Genomic DNA, 23,985 nt, shown 5'->3' on the forward strand with positions numbered 1-23,985 from the left:
CGTCAGGAGGCCAAAGGTACAGGGCTTGTGCTGAGGGCACAGACGTGAGTAATCTGAACTTCTCCTGGAGCCTTTTCTAATGCCACAGTGTAGGAGCCCCGCACTTCCTCCCGTGCGCCTAGCACGTTTGGCAATCCTGAGTGCCAGGCTCGCTGCTCAGGCCAAGGAGGGTGGAGCCGAGGGGGGGGGGTTGGTAGAAAGGAGAAGATGCTCTCAGAATGTAAGCCCCCATTTGTCCTCCATCTCTTTGGCAGCTGGGGGAAACTTAATTTCATTCTTCTCCTTGACCCCAAGGGGTTTTAAGGGCAAATTAAAACCCTCCGCCGGGGTCAGCTTATGCTCAAGGTCTCTGCCGTGATTACAAGTTGTTCTCTATAGCGGCTTCCTGTTCTGAGGATCCCTAGGTTTCATTGCGTCCCTTGACCTCAATCTTGGCTCAAATTAAGCCTCTCAGTTCCGTCGCAAAGCATCAGGGAAGCAAGACAGGACTGGGAAAGCCATCCATCCCGTCTCCGAGCCCTGCGGGCTGCTGTACGAGTTCCCAATCGCAGCTCGAAGATTGGAAAAGACAGAAGGCGCGCCGCGTGCACAGACAGTTAGTTAATGGAAACCCCGTAAATCGGTTTTAAGTGCACCCAGGACAGAGGGGGAGGAAAGTGTAGGTGGTGATGATGGGGGATGCGGCTAGCGTGGTTTGGGGTCGGTCACACGTTCTTGCAGTTCTGAATGTAAAAGAGTCGCTTCCCTCCCTCCTATTGTTCTTAATTTAGAAAAAAATAAATTCATTAAAGAGAATCGCAAGGATAGGGAAACCCGAGCTCTCCAGCCCGCCCCAAGCGGAGGAGTGAGCGGCTTCCCTTGGCAGTGAACCCGACTGCGGCTGTCCCCCTCCTGGCTTCCTCCTCCCCCTCCCTTCATCCTTCCCCCTCCCCGGCGGGGTATTGCTACTACGGGGATCGCCACCTCACGCTGAAGGAATGCTGGAAGTATGCACACGTTCCCAAAAGTAGACCTCCTTCACCGCCGGAGGAGCATACATCACCCCGTGGCAGCCGTCCACCTTCTCAGGCGTTTCGTAACCGAGTAAACTGAGAGCTGGGAACAGCCCTCTATTAAGTAGCCCGTGGCGCGGAGCCTCTTCCCACTCGACTAAGGCGAACCGTCGCAGACGCGTCCGCGCGCGGGCAGCTGCGGTCCCGGGCAGTCTCCACGGGTTCCGCAGCGTCTGCCGCACCTCTTGGGATCCTCAGCCTCTTTGCCTCCTCGGTGGCCCTGCAGCTGCCCACCTCCCGGCAGCCGCCAGGTTCTCCTCCAGCGCAGCGCCAGTTGCCTGGGCGTGCGGGGGTCACACAGGACCCCGGCTTCCACGACGCCGGGAAGCCGCTGTCGCCGCCGCTACCTCGGTCACCACCGCCTCAGGTTGGTCCGGCTTCTAGCCATTTACCCTTACCCCACACCTCGCAAAGATAATTAGGGGAACTTGTTTCTAGCCTGTTGCCCAAGCCCTTAAGGGTCGCAGGCAAGAACGGTTTGCACTCGTAAGAGTGGAGCTTTGCCCGAGATTTGCCGGGTATCTTGGGGTTCTGCGATTCCTTTTATCTTTGTGGGAGAAAGAACTGTAGTTTTTCTTAAGGGCTGTACAGGGCGGCTGTGTGCGTAAAGCACCCTGCTCATTGTTTCTATTTGCAGAGGAATTTCATGTATAGATGCTGTCGATTTCAATGAAGCGTGCCCCAGATTCTGTGGCCACCGCGTTATCTCTTGGCAATAGCTTTCCCCGGGGGTGCGGTGGTGCAGCCCCGGCGCTGGGAAGGTATTTTAGTGACGCATGGTGCGGAATTCTTTGGAGGGCTGGCTGAGTGCTCTGCAGCTCGTCGAAGCTGCGCGGGTGTGTGTGGCATCTTGAGACAGATTCCTAGTCGAGTGTTCTGGCTCTTTTGCTTTTCAAAGCATCTGAGATGGTGGGTTAATCCAGCTCTAGGGAACTCAGCCTTGGCCTTCTCAACTTCTGGAGAAAGCTCCCCTTCCTGACCTCTTCCCGAGTGCATTGGTTGAGGCCATACTAGGGCTCCGTGGAACCTCTGAAGTAGTTTCCATCCCAAATTCTACACAGTGTAAAGATCAGAGAGCTTGGAGGCGCCGGGTTCATTTATGGAGCGGAGATTCGAAGTGAGGGAGGAAAAGAGGTACCCTGACTCGAGTGTCCTTAGGGAAAGGGGACCCATAGGGGCGTTCCAAAACCCCTATCCCTCACCCCCACCCCCAAGCCTGGACTATGTGATCTAAAGTATGCTGGAGCACTGGGGGAGGATGGAGCAAGGAAGGGAATGGGCACTAAACCCGCCCTTGGCTAATGTCAAGGTCGCCGTGGGTAAGAGGAGGTAGGTGACTCGGAAGGGATCTGGAGAAACCCCACGGGGTAACGTATTTAAGTTTCTTTTTTAACTGGAATCAGGAGTTAAAGAATGGGTCTTTTCTGGCGGGGTGGGAGAGGGGGCAAGTTGGTGGAAGGAGACCAGTCCCTTAAGACCTCCCTCCGCACGCGCTCCTCCGCAAATGATTCATTTTCATTCAGGAGGGTGAAATGAGGGAATCCTCTCTGACACGTAGGGGCGGCCTCTTTCAGACATTTATGTCTGAGAATGTTCAGTGAAGCATTGAGCTAAGCATTCACATAAAGGTTTTGGCTAAAAGGAGAGTGGTTTTTTGTTTGTTTGCTTGTTTGTTTGTTTTTGTTTTTCCTTCTTCTTTTTTGAATGTATGGACGGGATGACTGGCCGGAGGGTAGGTTCGGATACCCCAGCGCAACATGATTCATTCTTGCCGCTGAGTCAGGCAGCCAATAGGTGGCGCTCTAGACCCAGACAAAAGAGCTTCCTTCCACTATTAAGGTTTTTGTGAAGAGTTCAAGATTTAATAAAAAAAAAGGTTGCATAGAGCTTTTTGATGGGTCGATTGTCAGCCTTTAAGTTTTCGCGAGCACGCTGCCAACTGAGTTGGAAATTACTGTAGCAAAGTTAAGGCCAGCTGATGGGAACAATGGGCCAGTCTCACCTCCTGCTTTTCACTGATGGAAGAAGAGGGTTAGAAATGTCAAACAGCTGTTAATTAGGAAGAAAGAAATCGCTGGAGCCCTTGAATCTTCAGAGCAGCGCCAACATTTTAATCTTGGCTTCATAAAAAGGACCTCTGGGCAATTTGGCACGCCTGCTCATCAGACGTTTAAAATGTAATTTACACTCAGGCAGAGGAGAGATGCTCTAATACATTGTGCCAATAATTTGGAAGGGCATGGTTGGAGCTTGTCAGTTTCTTTTCTCAAAGAGAGTTCGACCTTTGGCTCCTTTTTGGATTCCCAAACAGAACTTCGTTTTTCAAGGGGACTCATCTGTTGCTTTATAATAATTTATGTACTTCACAGTCAACTCTCTTTTTATGTTTTGCCTCTGGCAGTTTCCCAGTTCAGTTCATTGCTAGTAGCTTTTGTCTCTGAGTTGGACCTTAGAATATTTAAGAAGATTCTCTTCTGCCAACATAGACTAAACACCTACTGTGTGCTGGGAGTTACCAAAGATGAATTAGACTCTTTGTCTTTAAGGAATTAATAATCTAGGTACAGAATCCGGAAAAATCAGAATAGAACATAGTCTCATGTGGACCATATATACCTGCAATCTTCTGGAATTTGGAATCTTCTGGAATAAGTGAAGTGAAAATAAGTTAAAGGAATAAAAATATCTTGGGAAAACAGACAAGAGTGTTTTTTTTTTGTTTTTTTTGTTTTGTTTTTTTTTTTTGTCTGTTCTATGGCTTGTCCTTTTTTTAAAAATTATGTATCTTAGAGTTGTTTTCCCCTCATCTTGGGTAAAAGATTTATCAGATGTGAAGACAAAGCAGCTAGCTGTCCGGTCAGGTTTCGGCTGGGACTTACATATTTCTGTATAATCCATTTCAGACCTTAAAGAACTGCATATTTGTAGGCAGAACAAAATGAAGAAAAAAAAAGAGAATAAAAGAGGTTTATTATACTTTTCCAAACTACCCTGAGACCACTAAAGTACAGTTACCTAAAGAGTTCAGCAGCTAGGAAAAAGCTGCCAGCCAAATAAAATCCCCAGCTGGAAGAGACATTTAGTTGAGTCAGGGATAAAGTGACCTCTGAATTAGCCATCACCAAGGCAGGATGAAGTCATGTGGGGCCTGGTAAGGCCATCACCCAGGGATGCTAAGCAGGACCAACCTCCAGGAAAACAGGACCCTCTTTAAACTTGAAATCCCTCTTAGTGCCATGATTAAACTGCAGCAGATGAACTTGACTTCCACCGCTCCACAATAGGCCTATTATACGCCAGGCTGGGCCCTGAGGTTATTAAGGCAGATCTGGTCGGGTCCTGGCCTGGCTCCAGGCTCCAGTTCTAACCTGGTGCCAGGCCTGCCCGACCCGGTTCTGATACGGTCACTGCTTCTTCCCGCAGATCCCTTCATGTGGCTGTGAGCTTGGACGCTGAGCATGCGACCCAGGCTTCCCCCAGTGCTCGCCGCCCTGGGCGCGGCCCTGCTCCTGTCTTCCATTGAGGCAGAAGGTAAAATGCTCTTCCTTTCCCCTCCCTCAGTGACAATGCAGAACTCTAGAAAGGAAAAGACAAAGGATCTTGCCACTATTGCTTGCTCCGTTTTCCCTGTACTTCGTGTTTTCTCCGGATGTTTCTCTCCTCTCAGAGAAACACCCCCTTCTCCTGAGGCCTGTCTATTTTCCAGCTCTCAGGTCAAGCTCTTTCGTATTCTGCTTAAACCATTCCGTACAGTGCTGTGTGGTCTCCCTGCGCTTGTCCCTGCGGTGTGCTGTCCACACTGCCACCTACACTGCCGCCTTCCGAGAGGATCAGCCAGCCGGGAGGGGGCGACAGCTGCACCCAGCTCTACGAACTGGACGCCTCCTGGTGCTACCCGGGAGCCCCAGAGCGCGGGCAGGCTCGCTCGCATGGCTGTTCACCACCTGGTTCCGGGCTGTGACCTCGGGGACAGCATGAAATAAAGGACTCCAACAGTGCCGGCTCTGCGCCTCTGTGTGTTTTGTGGGGAGCTCAGCCGTTTAGGCGGACGGTGGAGGCGAACCAGGTGGCAACTAAACCGCCTCGGGGATGGGTGGCAAGCGGAGATCCGGACCCAGAATGGGTTCTCCTGACCCAGGGTCACTGCTTCCCTGTTTGGTTTGTGGAGCTCAGAGGAACGTGGCTCAGGCCCAGTCCGGCGAGGACAGTTCGGGTCTGCGCCAAGGTTTCCAACAGAAAGCAAGCGGGCGCCAGGAAGGCCAGGCTCTCCATCCTTCCCCTCTTCCCTCTCACATCAGACCTGAGTGGGTTCCGTCAGGGGCTGGGACCTGGGTGTCCTGGTCCCGAGGTCTGCAAAATAAATCAGATAATACCATAACAGACACCTTAATTTGTTTTTTTCCCAATAAAAATGCCCCAGATGGAGTTAAGGGAGGAAAGAAATGCATGGGGCAGCTGTGGGAATTCTAGGGTGGGTGGTACTTTTTTAGAGGTTGTGGGAAAGGAGAGCCCTTTCATAGCAACACTGAGATTTTTAAAAAAACTTTCTATTGTGTTTGATTTTCCACTTCAGGATGGTAGGTGCAAAAAAAAAAAAAAAAAAATGAAGATTAGGAAAAACAGAGAAGCTCCAGAATTTGTTACCTGCTTAGAAAAGTGACAGAAACTTGCTCCTCTTATCTGACCCCTCCTGTGTGACTGTAGAGGCTTTGCAAAGTGGTCTCTGTGAAGTAATACTCAGATGAGGTTGCCTTTAATGTTCCTCTCTATGTCGTTTTTAGGAAGGAATTTTATTTGAGGAGCTTCTGGAAGCCCTTCTAAAGATATTTTTAGATAATTCACTGAAGTGGCCTATTTATTGCCCCTTAAGAGAATAGTTATTTGAAAATCAGAAAGATTTGAGAATTATTAGGAAAAGAATTAGGTTGGAAATGATGTAAGTGGAAAAAAATCAATTCTCAATTGGGCAATGGCTGCTTAGCAAAGTGCAGTTAAAGAGAACATTTTGCTATTGTGTGTCAACTATACAGCAGTAATGAAAAGAAGAGAACATTTTACTATCTATGTTACTGATCATTTCCATATTTCTCGCATTTTAACTTTCCAATCTGGAGCAGCTCACTTTTGCTTCAGCTGTGTCTTTTTGTCTCCCACCTCCTTAGGGTCAGCATTTAATAATTACGTTTTATTGGAATTCATTTTTTTTTGCCTTGTTTTCTAGTTTACTACTGTCAAAAATATATATATTGTAAGCCACAAAAGCACGCCACATGTGTGACTTAAAATTTTCTGGCTGTCACATTAAAAAAGGAAGAAGAAACAGGAGACATTACTCTTTATATTACATCTAACTTACCCCACTATATCCACCATGTTATCACTTCAACATGTAATCAATATAAATTTTTTTAGTGTGATATTTTACAACTTTGTACTAAGTATTTGCAATCAGACATATCTTTTCCACTTGGAGTGTGTTTTATTTTGAACTGTCCGCATTTCAAGTGCTTAATCGCCCCATGTGGCTGGTGGCTCCTGTATTGGACAGCACAGCTTGCGTGTTTACTACCAGCTAAGTGGTCCCACGAGCTTGTGAAGGGCTACCACAATTTGTGGCCAAGGTCTTTCTGGGGATAATGACTGGAAAGAAAATTTCTTGGAAACATTGGGGGGCATTTCAAAATTTCAACTGGCACCCCTGCTATGTCATTTTGAACTGAGCTGTAATGTAAAATGGCCATAGTTACTTTTCTTTCCCTTGTACAATGCCATGCTTGAACTCTTGAATTCATACTATTTTCCAACCAATTTCTATTTCCTTAACTTTGTATATGTTAAAAACAATACCTTTTTTGAAATTAATTAAAAAGGTTTTAGCATACACTTTTTGTATCTCCTTTTTTTATAGTGGTACCACTCTTGTCCTGTTGTTTTCCTTCTATCTGCTTATACAAGGAACTTTATTTTTCATAATACAGTATTTTGTCTTATGGAAATGAGGGCGAAATGATTTTTTTTTTTTTTTTTTTTGCTTTAGTAGACTTTATTGGCCTTGTAACTTGGCCAGTGTTCTGTATGACCTAGAATGTATGAATCATTTTTGTTTCATGTATCATATAGTATGTTAATTGCCTTTTAGGAAACTTAATACTTAGCATTTAAAAGATTAATGGCCAGCATTCCCTGAGAATTAGACATCTTTCTAATTAACCTGGAATTTAAGTTGAACATGTCTTGTGAAAAACAGGGTTTTAAGTTTAGTAAGTTTGACTTGTATTTATAATTAATGAGGTTATTATCAATTGACCAGTGAGTTGAGGCCGTTACAGACAAGTTGTAATTGTCTTGTGTCTAGGTTAGAGGCTAATTAATATGTATTTTTATAATGTGTCTATGTTTGTCTTTTTTTTTTTTTTTGAGATTTTATTTATTTGAAAGAGAGAGATAGTGAGAGAGAGCACAAGTCAGGGGTGGGGGAGTCGGGCATGGGAGAAGGAGACTCCCCGCTGAACTGGGAGCCCAATGTGAGGCTCAATCCTGGGACTCTGGGATCATGACCTGAGCTGAAGGCAGATGCTTAACTAACTGAGCCACCCAAATGCCCCTGTGTTTATGTTTATCTGATAATACTGTGCCATAACAGAAATTTTGGACTATAGAGGAACTTACAGATCATCTGTTCTGATTTTCTCATTTGCAAATGGGAAAATGAGGAAGAGAGGCTGAATAACTCAGTCAACTAATATGGTTACTTCAGGTTTTCTTGTCCTGCTTTAGTACTAGGTTGCTTCTTGCTTGAAAACTGCTCAGCCCTGAAAAAGAACATGTCTTGTAATGTGTACAGAATAATCCCTCACTTGTTTAAAATGTCAACTGTTCATTTTTTTATCTTACAAACACAAATGAAATGATTATATCATGGCAAAGATCATTAAACTTAGACTAGCTTTGGATGGAAGATATAAATTAATGCCAAATGCATAAAGTGAAAGCACTTTTGCATACTACTAAAGGTTTCTGAAGGTAGAGTAATATCCTTTTCAGGGTTACCACAGATATCAGACTAAAAGATCTTGCTAGTTCATCAAGATGATATTTGGGTAGTATGTTTTGCTTTATCTTTAACATATATGTTACCAAAACTTACTAGACCATTCTCCTCTCTGTCCATCTTTCCATCCATCCATTCATCTCTGTTGGTAAACTTCCTTTTGCTTACCATAATGAAAAAAATTGTTTTATAAAATACATATCAGGATAGATACTTTAGTTTTAAAGAAAATGGGCAAAGTTAATTTCTCAAATTCTATCCATATCTGAACTGGAAATATCTGAATACCACATATTTCTTACTGAACAGACATCAAAGAATGTTTTTTAATAGAATAAAAAAATGCAAGGGTATGTATTAATAGGCACATATGTACAAATATTGCTTTGTAAAGTTAGCCATTCACTCAAATATTTCTTCTTTTTTACATTGTATGCTCTGGAGTCCGACTATGGGATCAAAGTTTTGTTGCTTATTAGCTGTATTAATCTCTCTGAATTTCACGGACTCATCTGTGAAAAGGATAACAGGGCACATTATGCTGGATCATTATGAGAAGAAAAAGAGACAATAAAGGTGACTTGTACTCTGCCTGTTGTGTAGTAGACACTCGGAAAATGGCTGGCTCTAATTATCATTCCTAAAAAGCCCCACATTCTGTCAATTTATGTAACAAAAATATCACCAGAATGCAGTTTTCATAGCATAGCTTGTTGATAAGGGAAAGCATTATTCCTAAATGGGAGTTAAAACTACTAAAGTTAGGAGTACTTAAAATTTTAGTCTTTCCGTTATCGGTCTTCAGGTATGTTATTTATTTATAATTTGAGTTCTAGTTCTCTTGGTTCAGATTCTCATTCTATGCAACTGTGGCTCTCTGCAATCATAATCCATCATAGATAGCTCAGCTCATATTTGAAATATTCTGGCATCTGCATTGTCTCAGGGTAGACACTGCTTGTGACAATGCGTTGGCAGTTGTGAATTATTTTTATGCAAAAAAAGGTTTTCAAAATTAATAAAGAAATGTTTCTCATTGATCAAGTTGACACGGGACCCTACTCACACTTGCCTTGTTATCTTTTCTTGTGAAATGAACAAGCAAAAAACATACAAATGGAGTGGCAAGCCTGGAAGGTTTTACATGTGATACAAAGTGGAAAAGTGGAGTGGGCTCTCAGTTGTACACATGCTACTTGGTCATTCTTTCCTGCTTTTGATTCCCAAGTACCACATCTGACTTTCTATGAACACCTTAAAATCCTCTGAAATGTTAAAGACTTTTCCCAACAGTCAATTTTTCAGTTTTTCTGGAATCCTGGTCATTTGGACACCAACAAGGTGGGCCGCTGCTGCCCTTCAGCAGTTTTAACCTAATGTCCGCTGCTTCAGGTCAATTTCCTTGCAAGGTTGGTGGTACTGTTTTTCCATGTACTGATTTTTTTTAAAAGCATGCTCAGGCCAGTTGTGTCTGCCTTTGCATTAAATTTGTCCTGAGCCATTGCTACTGGAACAATATTTTATAATGATATTCTTAATACCTCTTGTTCTATTAACATTTGTTGCATGCTTGTTATACTAAGTGATGACTCCAGCTAAACCTTGCAATATGATTACAGACAACAGAATGTTGAATAATTAAGCTATGCATGTAGATTAATAGTCTAATCTCACTGCCTGTGTATGGATAGTAAGAAAATAACATTCATTCCGTGGCTAGTATATCCAACGAAAATAAGAAGCCATCTCCTACAGTTGGAAGCATCAGTTCTTCAAAGCAAATGTTTGCTTACTTAATTTGTTTTATTTCCATTTAAATGTGCTATTAATATTACAGAGATCCCTAACCCCAGTTAAATTCTGTGACTCGCGTCTCAACGCTACCACTGTATTTCAATTGACATCTATGAAAACCTAAAAGGAGATCGTAATCCCTCAAAAGAGATGCAAAGAATCTGACTCACAAGGAACACTTTCAGACTTAAATACTTTAAGAAGAGGATGGCTGCTAGTCATCTTACTTTGTTGACCTACTTCAAGGGTAATCATTTATAACACATTGACCATGCACTGACAGTGAGTCAGTACAATGCTGCATGAAGAGGCATGAACATTGCAGAGAGAATATCATTATAAAATATCTCTGAAACGTCTTTGTGTAATGACTATTGTACATGGAGGCTTTCGTTCATTGTGGGAAACTAAAAACAAGTCAACATTTCATTGACACATGCATGAAGCTGTATAGTTTTGTATGTAAACTATTTCTTTCTGTACTTTTCAAGTATTCCTGTCATTGACTTCTCCAAGTTTTTATGCACAGTCATGTCTTTAGATCACTGATCCTTCTTCACTGTTTTCTTTAAGTTCTGTAAATAAATGTCCATAAACATATGGTTTGATGTTGTCTTTTCATAATTAACCATTGTTTTGTAAAGGACCATACTGGCATTTTAACCTAAAATGCCATTTCTAGTATGGAGTATACCTGCTGCAAAGGAAAATAACAGTGTGGGTTTACACCTGGCAAACATACAGCAAGCATATTGGTGTAAACAGGCAGAATATTAGTTTTATAAACAACTGTTTACATATAATTTTTATATATTTATAAATTAACAGCCCTTATTACTATTTTTGAATATTTGTCCATGTGAACATTTGTCCATGTAATATACATTTAAATGTATATTTTCTTGTGCAACATAACAGTGCTAAATTTCCCATGACTTCTCTCTTTCATTAAATTTCATCTCTGCACAGACTGAGATCTATCAAACAAAAATTATGCACAACAATGATGCAGAGAATCAAAAACATCAGTGATTCTTTTCCATATTTTGGGAAAAATACTACTATGTCAATGTTCTAAATTAACTTCTATGGTTATAAGCAGGTTGTGATTTGGCATGCTTGTTCAAAATGCTCTCCGCATGTATTGAGATCCCTTTAATTGTTATGTGAATTGTTTGCATATGTGGTTATTATCTGTGATTTCATTGTACTTGTATGTACTTGTATCCAAATATGTTTCTATTATGCTTGATTTTGCTGGCCATCCTTGGATGACCTAGCAACTCAAGAATCAAAAGTGTTTTGTGCTGTCTTCTATAATATGTATACTCTCTGATGTTTTGTCATATCTTGTCAGCTTTTAATTTTATTCTTATCCAACAAGATATCTTTTATATTTGTTGGAAACAAATTTATGCAAAGACAATTTTAGTAAGCTTTGCTCAACACAATTCTTTATTGATTAAATTGAAAATTTGTGAATTGGAAAATATATTTGATCTCAACTCTCTCTTTTGCAGTTGACCCACCTTCAGACTTGAATTTTAAAATAATAGATGAAAATACTGTTCATATGTCATGGGCAAGACCAGCTGATCCAATTGTGGGTTACAGAATAACAGTAGACCCTACAACAGGTAAGTTTTGAGATGTTGGGGTTTTAAAACAGAGACATCAAAGATGATATAAACCAGTCTTCTCTCCTCCTTCCATTTCATTATGAGAAAGCTGATATTTAGAAAACCTTAGGAATTCAACCAATGTCACCAGATATTTGGTAAACTCAGGTTCTTCAGATTTCCAGCCTAGTACTCATTATTATATTTTTGTAGTATTGAGTTTTATTAAAATGGTTCATTGTGCTAAGCTGCTGTTATTAAAAGTGGACTTTTTTTTTTTGGCCTGGTCAGAATATTGCTTGTAATATTTGATTTTATAAAATAGGATTCTCACTTCTTGATATTCTTCTTGAATTAGTCTTTTCAATATTTAAAGTGTCAAGTGATGAAGTGAGTTATAATTCCTTACCCAGTCTCCTGCACATTTCAGTATTCAGGAAACATTCTGGAATATGGAATAATGGTTAGCTGCCATGATGGAAGACAGGAATTTACTTTGGCAAGGTGGATTCCACAGATCCTGGGCTAAGAGTCTTTGAAAAACAACAACAACAAAACACCTTGTTTTGATTGTTCTCAGGAGTTATCTTTAAGTGTTTATGATGTTGCCCAAGTGTGGAAAACTAATCTCTGTTGATTAACTTTCAGTTTTAACATGGAAAGGGAAAATAACCATTTCCACTAACACTGGTCAGGTGGTAGGAAGAAGTCTTATCTGGCCGATAATAGAGAGGGATGAGGTCAGTATAATTTATCACTATGGCCTCTAAAAATACTAATGATTTAAAATGCTAATTTCTCACAGAACTGGGAAAAATTTTTAATAGGATCTGGGAACTTAAGGGGTCAACAATTTACTTTTTCTTCTTTGAATCTTTTCTCCCCAAATGTACTTGCAGTTAACTCATTCGTTTATTCCAAAGCAATAAAGCTGTTGAAAAACAGTTCTATCGGTTTCCACGTAATGGGAATTCCTGACTTCTGTACTCTGCAAACTGGCACCGAGACCACCCAGCCCAGCAGAGCCCTGGTATCTTGTCCTTTGGGGGCCCTGGTTGGTTCTGCATGCTCCACACTTAAACCAGGACTGTTTCTTGGGGTTCTATTATACTACCTGTTACTTCTTTTGATTATTTCTGTTTTGATGAAAATATAATAAAATTAAAAATCCTAGAAGGTTCTTAGTCCCTAGGAAATACTGTTTCCTGATTGAATTAAGAATGAACATACTCTGGTCAGGTGGTAGGAAGTAGAGGGGAGTACATAACTGTCAGTATATAAGTACATACCCAGTACATGGTATTTTGAAATGTTTGATATCTAGTTAAGTCAACTGAGAGGACTGTGGCTACATATTAATATAAACAACCTTTTGAGGATGGAGAATGCATTGTCCAGACTGCTTCCCACTACAGCTTAATTTCAGCTTATGGTGTTTGTTGTTCTTGAGTTGATTTTCATCCCCTAATAACCTTTCTTCACTCTTCTCCAGGACATAATTTAAAATTAAGTTATTTTCTGGGGGTTTTTGGGTCTCATTTATGAGATAATTTTGTTATCTACCATTTACCTTCAGAAACAATGGGAAATTTTGGTTTGATATTCTGATGTATCTTTATCCCAGAGGAAACCTTGAGTCCTCAAACAAATATTGAATATGATTATCATTAAGTAAAGTCCATTTATGGACATTTATGCCAGTCCATTTATAGAATTTCAAAGTTTTGGTTTCAGAAGAGAGAAGAAGATAATGGAGATAGTGTTTGGATGTTCTGAAAAAATGTATATATATTTAATTTTTTAGATTTTGAGTATATCTGGGAATGATATTATATTGTGTCATGTTATATGTGAAAGATAGTTTATTCCATTCATATTTTCCTTTCTGTATTTCCAGATGGGCCCACTAAAGAATTTACCCTTGCAGCTAGTACCACTGAAACTTTATTATCAGACCTTATACCTGAAATAGAGTATGTGGTGACAATTACTTCATATGATGAAGTAGAGGAAAGTGTACCTGTTATAGGACAACTAACAAGTAAGCACACATATAAAGTACCTTTATGCTTTTAATTTTGCTGGAGACATCTCCAGCTTTCAGATTTAATCTATTATGCAGAGTTGCTTTGTATCAGTATTAAATATTCTTCCTATGAACCTAGGTATTTGTGGATGTAAATAATTCATTCTTGATTTACAACCCTAGTCTTTGGAAGCAGCAGGAACATATGAGCGAAAACTATTAAAAACATTAAACTTTGCCAGCCTACAATATCACTGTCTTTTTGAAATACAGCTAAAACCTCACCAAAAGTAATTTGTAAGGCATGGCTTATTTGGCAGTATTCTCTAAGCAGCTGGGCATGGATCATACGTTTGAAAGACAGTAGTGGGAAAACAACATATTTATATTTTTAGGAAGTATTTGTACAGGTTCATTTCTTTTTGTAATAATCAAGTTTTGACTCAGTTCAAACAGGTGGTCCGACAAAGCCAGGTGAGAAGAAACCTGGAAAACCAGAGATACAAAGTAAGTATTTCCCTTAATATTTTTGCTTGGATTTATAGAAGTAACAAATGTAACGTAAAGGAGATGTTCCAAGTATATGCATACTTTGATTTTATTCCTATATTAACTTCTATAGGTGTTATCTAGAAGTAATATGGGCAATATAATAGTAATATCTGACAAAACAGGTTGTACTACCTACATTTTGAGTTTCTAGTCAGTTTTTCATTCCATTTAGTAAGTATTCATTATACTGGGAATAAACTGTATATTGGTGTGTATCCACCTTTTTTTGTGTGTGTTTGTTTGTTTGTTTTGGTAGGATTTTGGCAGTAGGTGAAAAACAAAGCTCACCACTAGACTTAACTCATTTCTCAAAGACAAACGAATAGAAATAGGGCTATATGGGGAATATAAAGCTAGAATACCAGAGAGATGCCCTCCTTATGTTTGAAGAATTTCTTGCCATGGAAATATATTCCCAAATCTCTGGCTGTGTTATGCTCACCTCTAGAGTATTTGCATGCCTTTCATTGATGTCAGTGTCACCATTTCCAGTGTCTGTGTAAGACAGCTCTAGTAACATGTGGGTCTTCACATATCTAAAGGATATATACATTTTTCAGAGAGGATTTTGGGGAGCTGGTGTCTGGGACTCAGTGGGGTGAGAGATGGAGGTGGAGCCTTATCCAGTTTCAAACAACTCCCCGGGTCATTCTGATACATTCTTGCACCACCTCTATTGTTATTTCACCCCCACAAAGAATCATGGAGACAAATTAGAAAAGAAAACGTCACGAAAAACAACAAATTAGAAAAGAAAAAGTCACGAAAAACAACGCTGTTCACAGTGTTCTTTGTAATATACAGTTGGTAGCCCAACCCCAAACAAAATAAGATACCCAATGATCCTTGGTGCACTCATAACCAAAATAAAGGAATTTTATTCAGTCTAGTTTTGGCAATTTCTAGCCTCCTTTGTGTTCTATTGTTTTGTCTGACTTACTGGGAAACCCTTAAGGGGTTTCTTGGACTTCTAATTTGCTACTTATAAAAGTTGGATTTATGACCAGGAGGACAGCAAAAGGATTTGAATACAAAGTCCCCTTTACCTAGAATTTTTCCTTACAAATGCCTGTTCATCATTCTTTCTGATGTCTAATAATCTACAATGAACTTTGTAGTAGTTATAATGCTAATATTTTTCCTCAACCATCAATATTTATTCTAAATCAAAGCATCATAGCAAATATTGACCAATCAATAGACTTAAATGGGCCCCTTAAATGGTATGCAAAAATTATTTAAGCACACAACTTGTATTTAGCTCCAAAATTTTCCAAGACCCTTTCCTTCTCTTTGTAGCCAAGTATTTCTTTTGTTATTCACCAGCTGACTTACAAGGATGAAAACATCTTCAGAAAATTCACTTTGTGTTGCCTTTCAAATACAGATTTTCATGAAAATCAGCCTGTTTTCATTCTGACCGCAGAGAAAAGGAAAGACTCAGGTGTTCATTTATAAAAGCCAGTCATTGCATTTAAGTAATTTAAAGATATAATGTGCCTTTTTTACTTTTGAACTGAAATGTTTTTCTATTCTTTGTTTTGTAAAAGTAGGTTTTAGGTGTCAAATTTAAATACACTGGTAATTAGGACAATAAGATATTTTGACTATCTTGTATCATATTTATACTTCTTTTTACATCTTTTTTTTAAAGATTTTATTTATTTATTTGAGAGAGAGAGAGTGAGAGAGCAGGATCTGGTGGGAGGGGTGGGGGGGAGCAGAGAGAGAGGGAGAAGCAGACTCCTTATTGAGCAGGGAGCCCAATGCTCCATTCTGGGTCCCAGGACTCTGGGATCATGACCAGAGCTGAAGGTAGAAGGTTAAATGACTGAGCTGCCCACGTGCCCCTATGCTTCTTTTTACTTCTGTTAGATTCTATTAACCCTCTAGACTAAGTCACTGCAAACTTTAGACCATTGTGTTCTAAAATGCAGAATTTTTAAAGATTTTCCCTTTCCTTCTGCTTAACTACATCTGCTTGAATAAGACAGCAATTGTTTTGTATTTATTGCTAAATACCAAGGAATGAAGACACTGCTTATTTTGTATGTATCCCAGATGTTTTGTGTAATTTGTACTTGGAGAGAAAAGGAAAAGGATGTCGTTTATAAAAATAGGTTGATAGGATGAATACTTCAGTCACATGTTCTTGGAGAGTAGGTCATGTATCTATTTATCTCTTCTTGCACAAAGTCTTATATACTACTTATGAGCCATATTGTTCCATAAATCCATCTCAGTGAAGGCACTGAAAATGCTTCTGTGTTTGTTAATAAAATGATATATTCTTTTGTGCATATCAGTTGTGGGTGAAGAACAATGTGAATATGTTCTAATGAACAAAATGATTTAAGGAGACCATAGTTTTTCAATGTTAGTTTGTATTTGTTAAGGATGGATAGAGTTAAGAATACATCATTTAAAAATATATCAAATGTATTTCAGAATGCTCTGTCAGTGCCTGGACTGATCTAGTGTTCCTCGTGGATGGCTCATGGAGTGTGGGAAGAAATAATTTTAAATACATTCTAGACTTTATTGGTGCTCTTGTGTCTGCTTTTGACATTGGGGAAGAGAAGACAAGGGTTGGCGTTGTTCAGTACAGCTCTGATACCAGGACTGAATTTAACTTAAATCAGTACTACCAAAGGGATGAGCTTCTGGCTGCAATTAAAAGAATTCCATACAAAGGTGGCAACACAATGACAGGTATGATTTTACAAATTTTGTTATTGTTGAAAATAAATGAAATAGCTGTATGGGAAAGAAATTGTGCATTGCACAATTTTAACATGCTAAATAATCTTGAGAATAATCACATGGTTTTTGACTTTGGCAAAATATTATAGTAAGGAGTGAACGAGCATGTTTCTTTTTCACTTCAGGGGATGCCATTGATTACTTAATTAAAAATACTTTCACGGAATCTGCTGGAGCAAGAGTTGGCTTTCCTAAAGTGGCAATTATTATTACGGATGGCAAATCCCAGGATGAAGTGGAAATCCCAGCAAGAGAGCTTCGAAATATTGGGGTTGAAGTTTTCTCTTTGGGTAGGTCACATTTGGTTAAGTATTTTTGCTCTCGACATACTCAATAATTAATGCTTATGAAGAAGAAAGGTACATTCCTTAAAGAAAGATGCTATTAGAAGTGTTTAGTGCATTTCATAGTGTAGTGTTAAACCATGTCATCTTTTGAATAAAAATTCTGCTTATGTATTTCTCTTAATACATAACTCCCTTAGCCTATGCATTGTGAGGTGGTATTCATATTTTTGCCAGCCCTCTCCTTTTCAAAGAATGCTGGACCAATGATTCTAATAAAGATCCTCCTTGTATTATCATTAAGTGCTTTTTTAGATGTGTTTCCTGTATTATGTAATACTTGAAGAATTTGGAGGGTTCCAGGTCATTCAGGACTCTGGAAGAAAAAAAAGTATTATCTTTACAGATGGCAGAGGCAAATGATGGCAGGGTTGAGATGAGAGCCTGCTCTGTTTTATTAACCATTCATTTTCCTTTCTGGCCAGCCACTTTCTATGAAATTATAAAATGACTTTGTCATTTGAACAATCGCACGTTCGTTATGAAGCCAAGCAATTCTGATTTATGACTACGTAAGGATTTACAAATGGCTTTACTTTTGAAGGACTGAGAAGGCAAAGAACTTCCCTAACTCAGCACATTTTTCTTTCCAATATATATCCTTGTCCTTTTGTTTTTGAAGGCATTAAAGCTGCAGATGCAAAAGAACTCAAACAAATCGCTTCCACGCCTTCATTAAACCATGTTTTCAACGTGGCCAACTTTGATGCAATTGTGGATATTCAGAATGAGATCATCTCCCAGGTGTGCTCTGGTGTTGACGAACAACTTGGTGAATTGGTTAGTGGAGAAGAAGGTGAGTGAATGGTTCAGTGTTCTCCTGTGTTCGCCTTTTCCATTATTTGGTAGCATTTATAGCTTTACAGGTATTCTAAAAGTAGGCACATTTACTCAAACACATCTGGTGATTCTCCAGGTGTATACTCCATCATATGGCTTTTTAGTAACTCAACTTATCATTTGCATTGTTCCCCCTCCCTCGGTAGAACATGAAGTAAAACATTTATATCATTATAAAGTTCTTAAAAATCATTTTTGGACACGTTTGACTTGTTCTTTTTCTCTGCGACGATTTTGTGCACGTTGAATGTCCATAATTATGCTCTCCATGTACTTGCTTTAATGGCCTTACACTCTGAAGTAAGCAATGACAGGCTGGGCAGACATGTATCATTCAGCAACATCAACTAGTGAGAAACAGTGTTCTCTCACTGGTGAAACAAAAGGGTTTTCTATCATCATTCTCTGCATGTTTTCAAAGTTTTTAAAAAATACTTCAAGGATCAGTCAGTTTAATCCTTCCACATCTGGAAAATCTTCCCATTTTTATCAGTTATTTCTTCTAAATACATGGGAGAAAGAAAAGACATTTCAGAGGACATTTCATAAACATCCTTTTGGCCATTAAAAAGTCACAATTTCCATGATTGTTCTTCTCTTAGCCTGAGAATTGACAAGGGATTAAAGATAAGTTCTAAATAGCTACTTCTTCAGTCTTATAAACTCTTTAATCTCCAAACCCCAAGTATTTTGGCAACATTCGAGGGCTGCAGTTCTGTTTCAGAACCCCTTCTCATTACTTCATGGGCTCCAAGCCTCTTTCTTTTGTTTTACTGCCTAATGTCTGATTCTCTTGCTCTATGTGATTACAAAATTGATCCCCTCACCCCACTTTCTCCCGATTAACCTCTCTTTACTTAGTTTTTTAAACATTCTAACGCTGCCCTGTCTTCCCTGGGGTGCATGTGTGGGATAGACCAAATGTCCATCCTGCCACTGTTTGAACTTGGCTTGCATAGGGCATGGGGCTGCTTTGCAGGTGTTCACTGTGCTCCTTGGGGCCTCTCTTCCTTCCTGGTTTGGTCCGCGGCTTTATCTCTGTGTCACTCAAAAGTTTTGGCCAAATATCCAGTTGGCACATCTGTTGTTTCTCCCTGCTCCCACCACTTGTCACTTTTTAGAAATCATTTTTATGCACTCCATATGATTACCTTTTTGAAGAGACCATGAGGAAATTTGTGCCTGTTTGATCATCCACTTCTTGCAGGATGAAATGTAATTTCAATTTTAGAAAAAGGAACTGTATATTCTGGGAAGTTGATTCCATTGACAAATGTAAAAGTGTGAAAATTTGATCTGAAGTATCTTAAAATACTTCATATTACCTGTTCAGTACCTCACTGTCATATTATCTGTTAAGTACCTCACTAGATTCTACATTGCATAAGGATAGAAATGTTTTAGATGATCAATATTTCCTTGTTAGTGTACATGTTATAAAACATTGAGTCACTCTTGGTGGCATTATGAACATTTTTTCCTTGGCTTGAAATAAGTGAGAATAAAATTTTCTAAAATTAGAAGAACTTGTTTAAGAGCTGCTGAATCCTTTATCTTTCTTACTGTACTATGAAGTATCTTTTAAAGATTATATTTTAGCCTTTATAGTATCATTAAAAGAGAAAAAGAATTGAGTAAGTAATTGATTAAACAGATATTTATCAAGTGCCTACTTTGATACCTAAGAATAAAGACAATGAATAAAATATCAAAACCAAAATGGAAATCTTGGTTCCACAGAATTATACATCAGACATCTTATTATTAATGTCTTCCAACAACTTTCTTTTCCCCTAATTCTCTCAGTGCCTGGACTAAAAAATCAGGCACTGAGTTTCTTTTGGTTGTGGATAGGTATAGGTGGAAGTAGAGAGTTGGAACTAGGCAGCTCTTCTAGACTAATTCATGATTAATTTGGATAAGGAGAATTGATTGTCCAAACCTAAGGGTTGCATCTCACTGTAGTTATTATTTATTTATTTATTTATTCTCTATAAACAACGTGGGCTTGAACCTATGACCCCTAGATCAAGAGACATATGCTCCTCCAGTTCTGTAGGCCAGGTGCCCCTGCATCTCACTGTTTTTAGTCACTGTTCGGCTTGTTACTTTGCAGTTATTGAACCTCCTTCAAATTTGGTTGCCACAGAAGTCTCATCAAAATACATTAAGCTAAGTTGGAGTCCATCTCCTAGTCCAGTGACTGGCTATAAAGTCCTTCTTATACCAATGACGGCTGGAAGCCGACAGCACGCTCTCAGTGTGGGTCCTCAGACCACCACACTCAGTGTTCGTGACCTTTCAGCAGACACAGAATACCAGATCAGTGTTTCTGCCATGAAGGGACTGACATCCAGTGAACCCATTTCAATAATGGAGAAGACTCAGCCAATGAAAGTTCAAGTGGGTAAGTGAATAGGTCTATCATTGGGTTTAGTATATGTGATTGTCCATTGGACAGTATGTCTTACTGGTTCAGGTTTAGTTTTAAAATATTTTTAATAGTTTTCTTTTAAATAAGTGTGCTTATTAAGAAAACCAGGTATCTATATTTAATGATTAATTTATATTTGTTGAACTTTAATGGACTTTTTTCTTTTCACAGAATGCTCACGTGGTGTGGATATAAAAGCCGATATTGTGTTTTTGGTTGATGGCTCCTATAGCATTGGGATTGCAAACTTTGTTAAAGTTAGAGCCTTTCTGGAAGTTCTCGTAAAAAGTTTTGAGATTTCACCAAATAGGGTACAGATAAGTCTTGTCCAGTACAGCCGGGATCCTCATACTGAGTTCACTTTGAAAAAATTCACCAAAGTTGAAGATATAATTGAAGCAATAAACACCTTCCCCTACAGAGGAGGATCTACAAACACTGGGAAAGCAATGACTTATGTCAGAGAGAAAATATTTGTGCCTAGCAAGGGTTCAAGAGGCAACGTACCAAAGGTCATGATTCTTATCACTGATGGGAAATCTTCAGATGCTTTCAGAGATCCTGCTATAAAACTAAGGAATTCAGATGTGGAAATCTTTGCAGTTGGTGTCAAGGATGCTGTTCGCTCAGAGTTGGAAGCTATTGCTTCTCCTCCTGCTGAGACACATGTGTTCACAGTGGAAGATTTCGATGCTTTTCAGAGAATATCTTTTGAACTCACACAGTCTATCTGCCTTAGAATTGAGCAAGAATTGGCAGCTATAAAGAAAAAAGGTTAGTAGACTTTGTAGAGCCAAAATGATCTCTTCATGAACAAAGCATTTTTGGTTCTAAAATTGTTGGATAATATGCTTCTCCGTTTCCTTTCAGATACAGGAAGAAGTAACTTTCCTATATTTATAAATCTATTGAGCTTAGTTTATTTAGCTCTGAAATATGACTTTTTCCTGGGTATGGCTCATGTATTAGTGAAAAAGTTATTTACCAGGAGTCATTAGATGTTTTTGATCCTAGACCCTTAAGTAGGGCTGGGCACCAGCTTGATAACACCTATTTGTCATATTCAATACAACAACCCCTAGCTGAGTGTCCTCTATGTAGTGGATGGTGACCCAAGTCCTTTGTAATAAAGGTGATGAGAACATAGTCCTAGAACTTTGAATTCATCTTATGCATTCCCTTTCCTGGACCAATTGTGGGCATCGTTCCTCACCGCTGGAATTCCTTAATCTCATTTCTTCATTTGTTCAAGTTCTATTTGTCAAACTTCAGTGAACAGTCCCATCTCTTTCATTAAGTCTTCCTTAACTGTTCTAGTGCTGTAACACTTACTATCACTTCCAGTCACCCAGGGTTCATAGGTACTGCTCTGATTTGTTGATAATGTCACACTCTCCTGTCTTTCCAATTCAACAGAGCAGTATGCCTTAAACATCGGCTCTTCTATGATTTTGTCTCATGACTATTCTTTTGTTAGGAAGAATTCCTTAATCATTAATTTGAAATACTGTCTACCACTAAAAGTTAATATCTGATTGCCAAAGATTAATGGGAAAGTATTGCTGGTTCATTTTAGGTCTGTTACTATTTAAATATTCTAGTTGCAGGCAGGTCCATTCCATTACTGCTTTGTGTTTAGAAACCCAATTCAAATTAAATTTTAATTAATCATTTAAACAGTGTAACTTAGTATTGTTAATGGTCAAGACAAATGACGAAGACCTCCTGGTAGGGTTGTAAATGAGAGGCCTTCTTTCAGTGGTCTTATGTGGAATATTTACTCAGTACATTTTTCTCCATGACTATTCCCCCAATGAACATAAGCCATTTCAGAAACATAGTCATCAGGTCCATTTTTGCTTTATAGATTTAAACATTTTTAACTGTGTCCGTTTTTTTTTTTTTTTTTTTTAATAGCTTATGTGCCTCCAAAGGATCTTAGTTTTTCTGAGACAACTTCTCACAGTTTCAAAACTAACTGGTCTCCTGCTGGGGAAAATGTGTTTTCGTACCACATCACCTACAAGGAAGCTACTGGGGATGATGAGGTTACAGTGGTGGAGCCGGCGTCCAGCACCAGTGTCATTCTCAGCAACCTGAAGCCAGAGACCCTCTACTTAGTCAATGTGACTGCAGAGTATGAGGATGGCTTTAGTATTCCCTTAAGTGGTGAGGAGACCACCGTGGAAGGTGAGATGGGGTTTTAGACCTGGTTTTCCAAAAACTAGCAATTTATTATAGAACCAAGTTACAATTTGAAATAACTATCTCCTTTATAGAGATGGTGAATGCCTTTGTAGGATTCAGAATCTATAAAGTACAGCTATTCGTAAGTCTCTTTAAAAAGTGAAAAAATTTTTATATAAAAAACTCATAGGTTTATTTTGATGAATTTGAGGTTAAGATGTGTAGAGAACTGTTAATAACTATGACACTAACTCTTGAAATACTGCTCAAGGCCAGATTTTTCTGCCCCATATTTCCAGAGTGTTATGTTCAAATACTTCTGAATTTTGTTTACTTTATCGATGGATGTGATGGCAAATACATTACCACATGTTTTTTCTTTTTAAAAATTGTGGTAAAATATACATAACATAAAGTTATCATTTTAACCATTTTAAGTATACATTTCAGTGGCATTTAGTACATTCATATTCTTATGCTACCATTATCATCATCCATCTCCACAACTTTTCTCATCTTGCAAAACTGAATCTCTGTACTCATTAAAAAAATAACTCTTCGTTCCCCAACCCTCCCTCCCTTCACCCCATTGCCCCTGTCAACAACCATTATAGTTTCTGTTTCTATGAATTTGACTATTCTATGTACCTCATAAGAGTGGAATTTCCCAGCCTTTTGTATCTGGCTTATTTCACTTAGCATAATGACCTCAAGGTTCATCCATATAACTTGAGTCAGAATTTCCTTTCTTCTTATGGCCAAAAGAGAATGCCATTATATGTATATATCACATTTTGATTATCCACTCATCCACGGACACTGAAGTTGCTTCCACCTTTTAGCTATTGTAAATAATGCTGCTGAGAACATGAGTGTACAAATTTTACCAAATGTTTTAAGCATTATTTGTTTAGATATGTCCTCTTTACTGATAGAATTGAATACTTTCTGATACGTTTCATTACATTTGACATTTAAAGGATACCAAGGAATGTGGTTACAAGAAGACTAAGACTAGGTAATTACTCTTCAAGATAAATATCACAAATAAAAAAAGGCATGTCAATTTTTCTCTGTTTTTACTGGAGATAGGTGAAGAAGCTGAAACAGATGCATGAGGAAATTAAGAGTTACAAAGAAGAGTTTGCTAACAGGAAAGTCATATATTGGCGTATCTTGCTGGTGAAAGCTAGAGAATATTTTTTCTCTGAAAGATTTTTAAAATAAGATTGATCTATTCTTTTTGTGCATGGTTTAAGTATATTTCTATCTGAAGGCCCGCCAATAAAATAATGACTTAGGTTGACTTTTTTCCTTATGATA

General features: G+C 38.9%; 1 protein-coding gene across 3 annotated transcripts in view; it reads left to right on the top strand.

Annotated features, from left to right (window-relative positions):
• Positions 1–902: 902 nt before the first annotated feature.
• The window catches only part of COL12A1 (collagen type XII alpha 1 chain), a 118,903-nt gene continuing 95,820 nt past the window's right edge, over positions 903–23,985 (top strand). The window contains exons 1-11 of one of the 3 annotated variants that reach the window (XM_059400141.1): positions 903–1,419; positions 4,476–4,583; positions 11,418–11,534; positions 13,414–13,557; positions 13,990–14,049; positions 16,543–16,806; positions 16,983–17,147; positions 17,824–17,997; positions 20,158–20,448; positions 20,647–21,249; positions 22,393–22,665. In XM_059400141.1, coding sequence (XP_059256124.1) covers positions 4,511–4,583; positions 11,418–11,534; positions 13,414–13,557; positions 13,990–14,049; positions 16,543–16,806; positions 16,983–17,147; positions 17,824–17,997; positions 20,158–20,448; positions 20,647–21,249; positions 22,393–22,665 — 2,164 coding nt within the window. In that variant the 5' untranslated portion in view covers positions 903–1,419; positions 4,476–4,510. The remainder of the gene's footprint in view (positions 1,420–4,475; positions 4,584–11,417; positions 11,535–13,413; positions 13,558–13,989; positions 14,050–16,542; positions 16,807–16,982; positions 17,148–17,823; positions 17,998–20,157; positions 20,449–20,646; positions 21,250–22,392; positions 22,666–23,985) is intronic. The other 2 variants (XM_059400140.1, XM_059400142.1) reach the window with 2 other exon arrangements.

Source organism: Mustela nigripes, chromosome 5 (genome assembly GCF_022355385.1).
Source record: "Mustela nigripes isolate SB6536 chromosome 5, MUSNIG.SB6536, whole genome shotgun sequence".
Taxonomy (NCBI): domain Eukaryota; kingdom Metazoa; phylum Chordata; class Mammalia; order Carnivora; family Mustelidae; genus Mustela; species Mustela nigripes.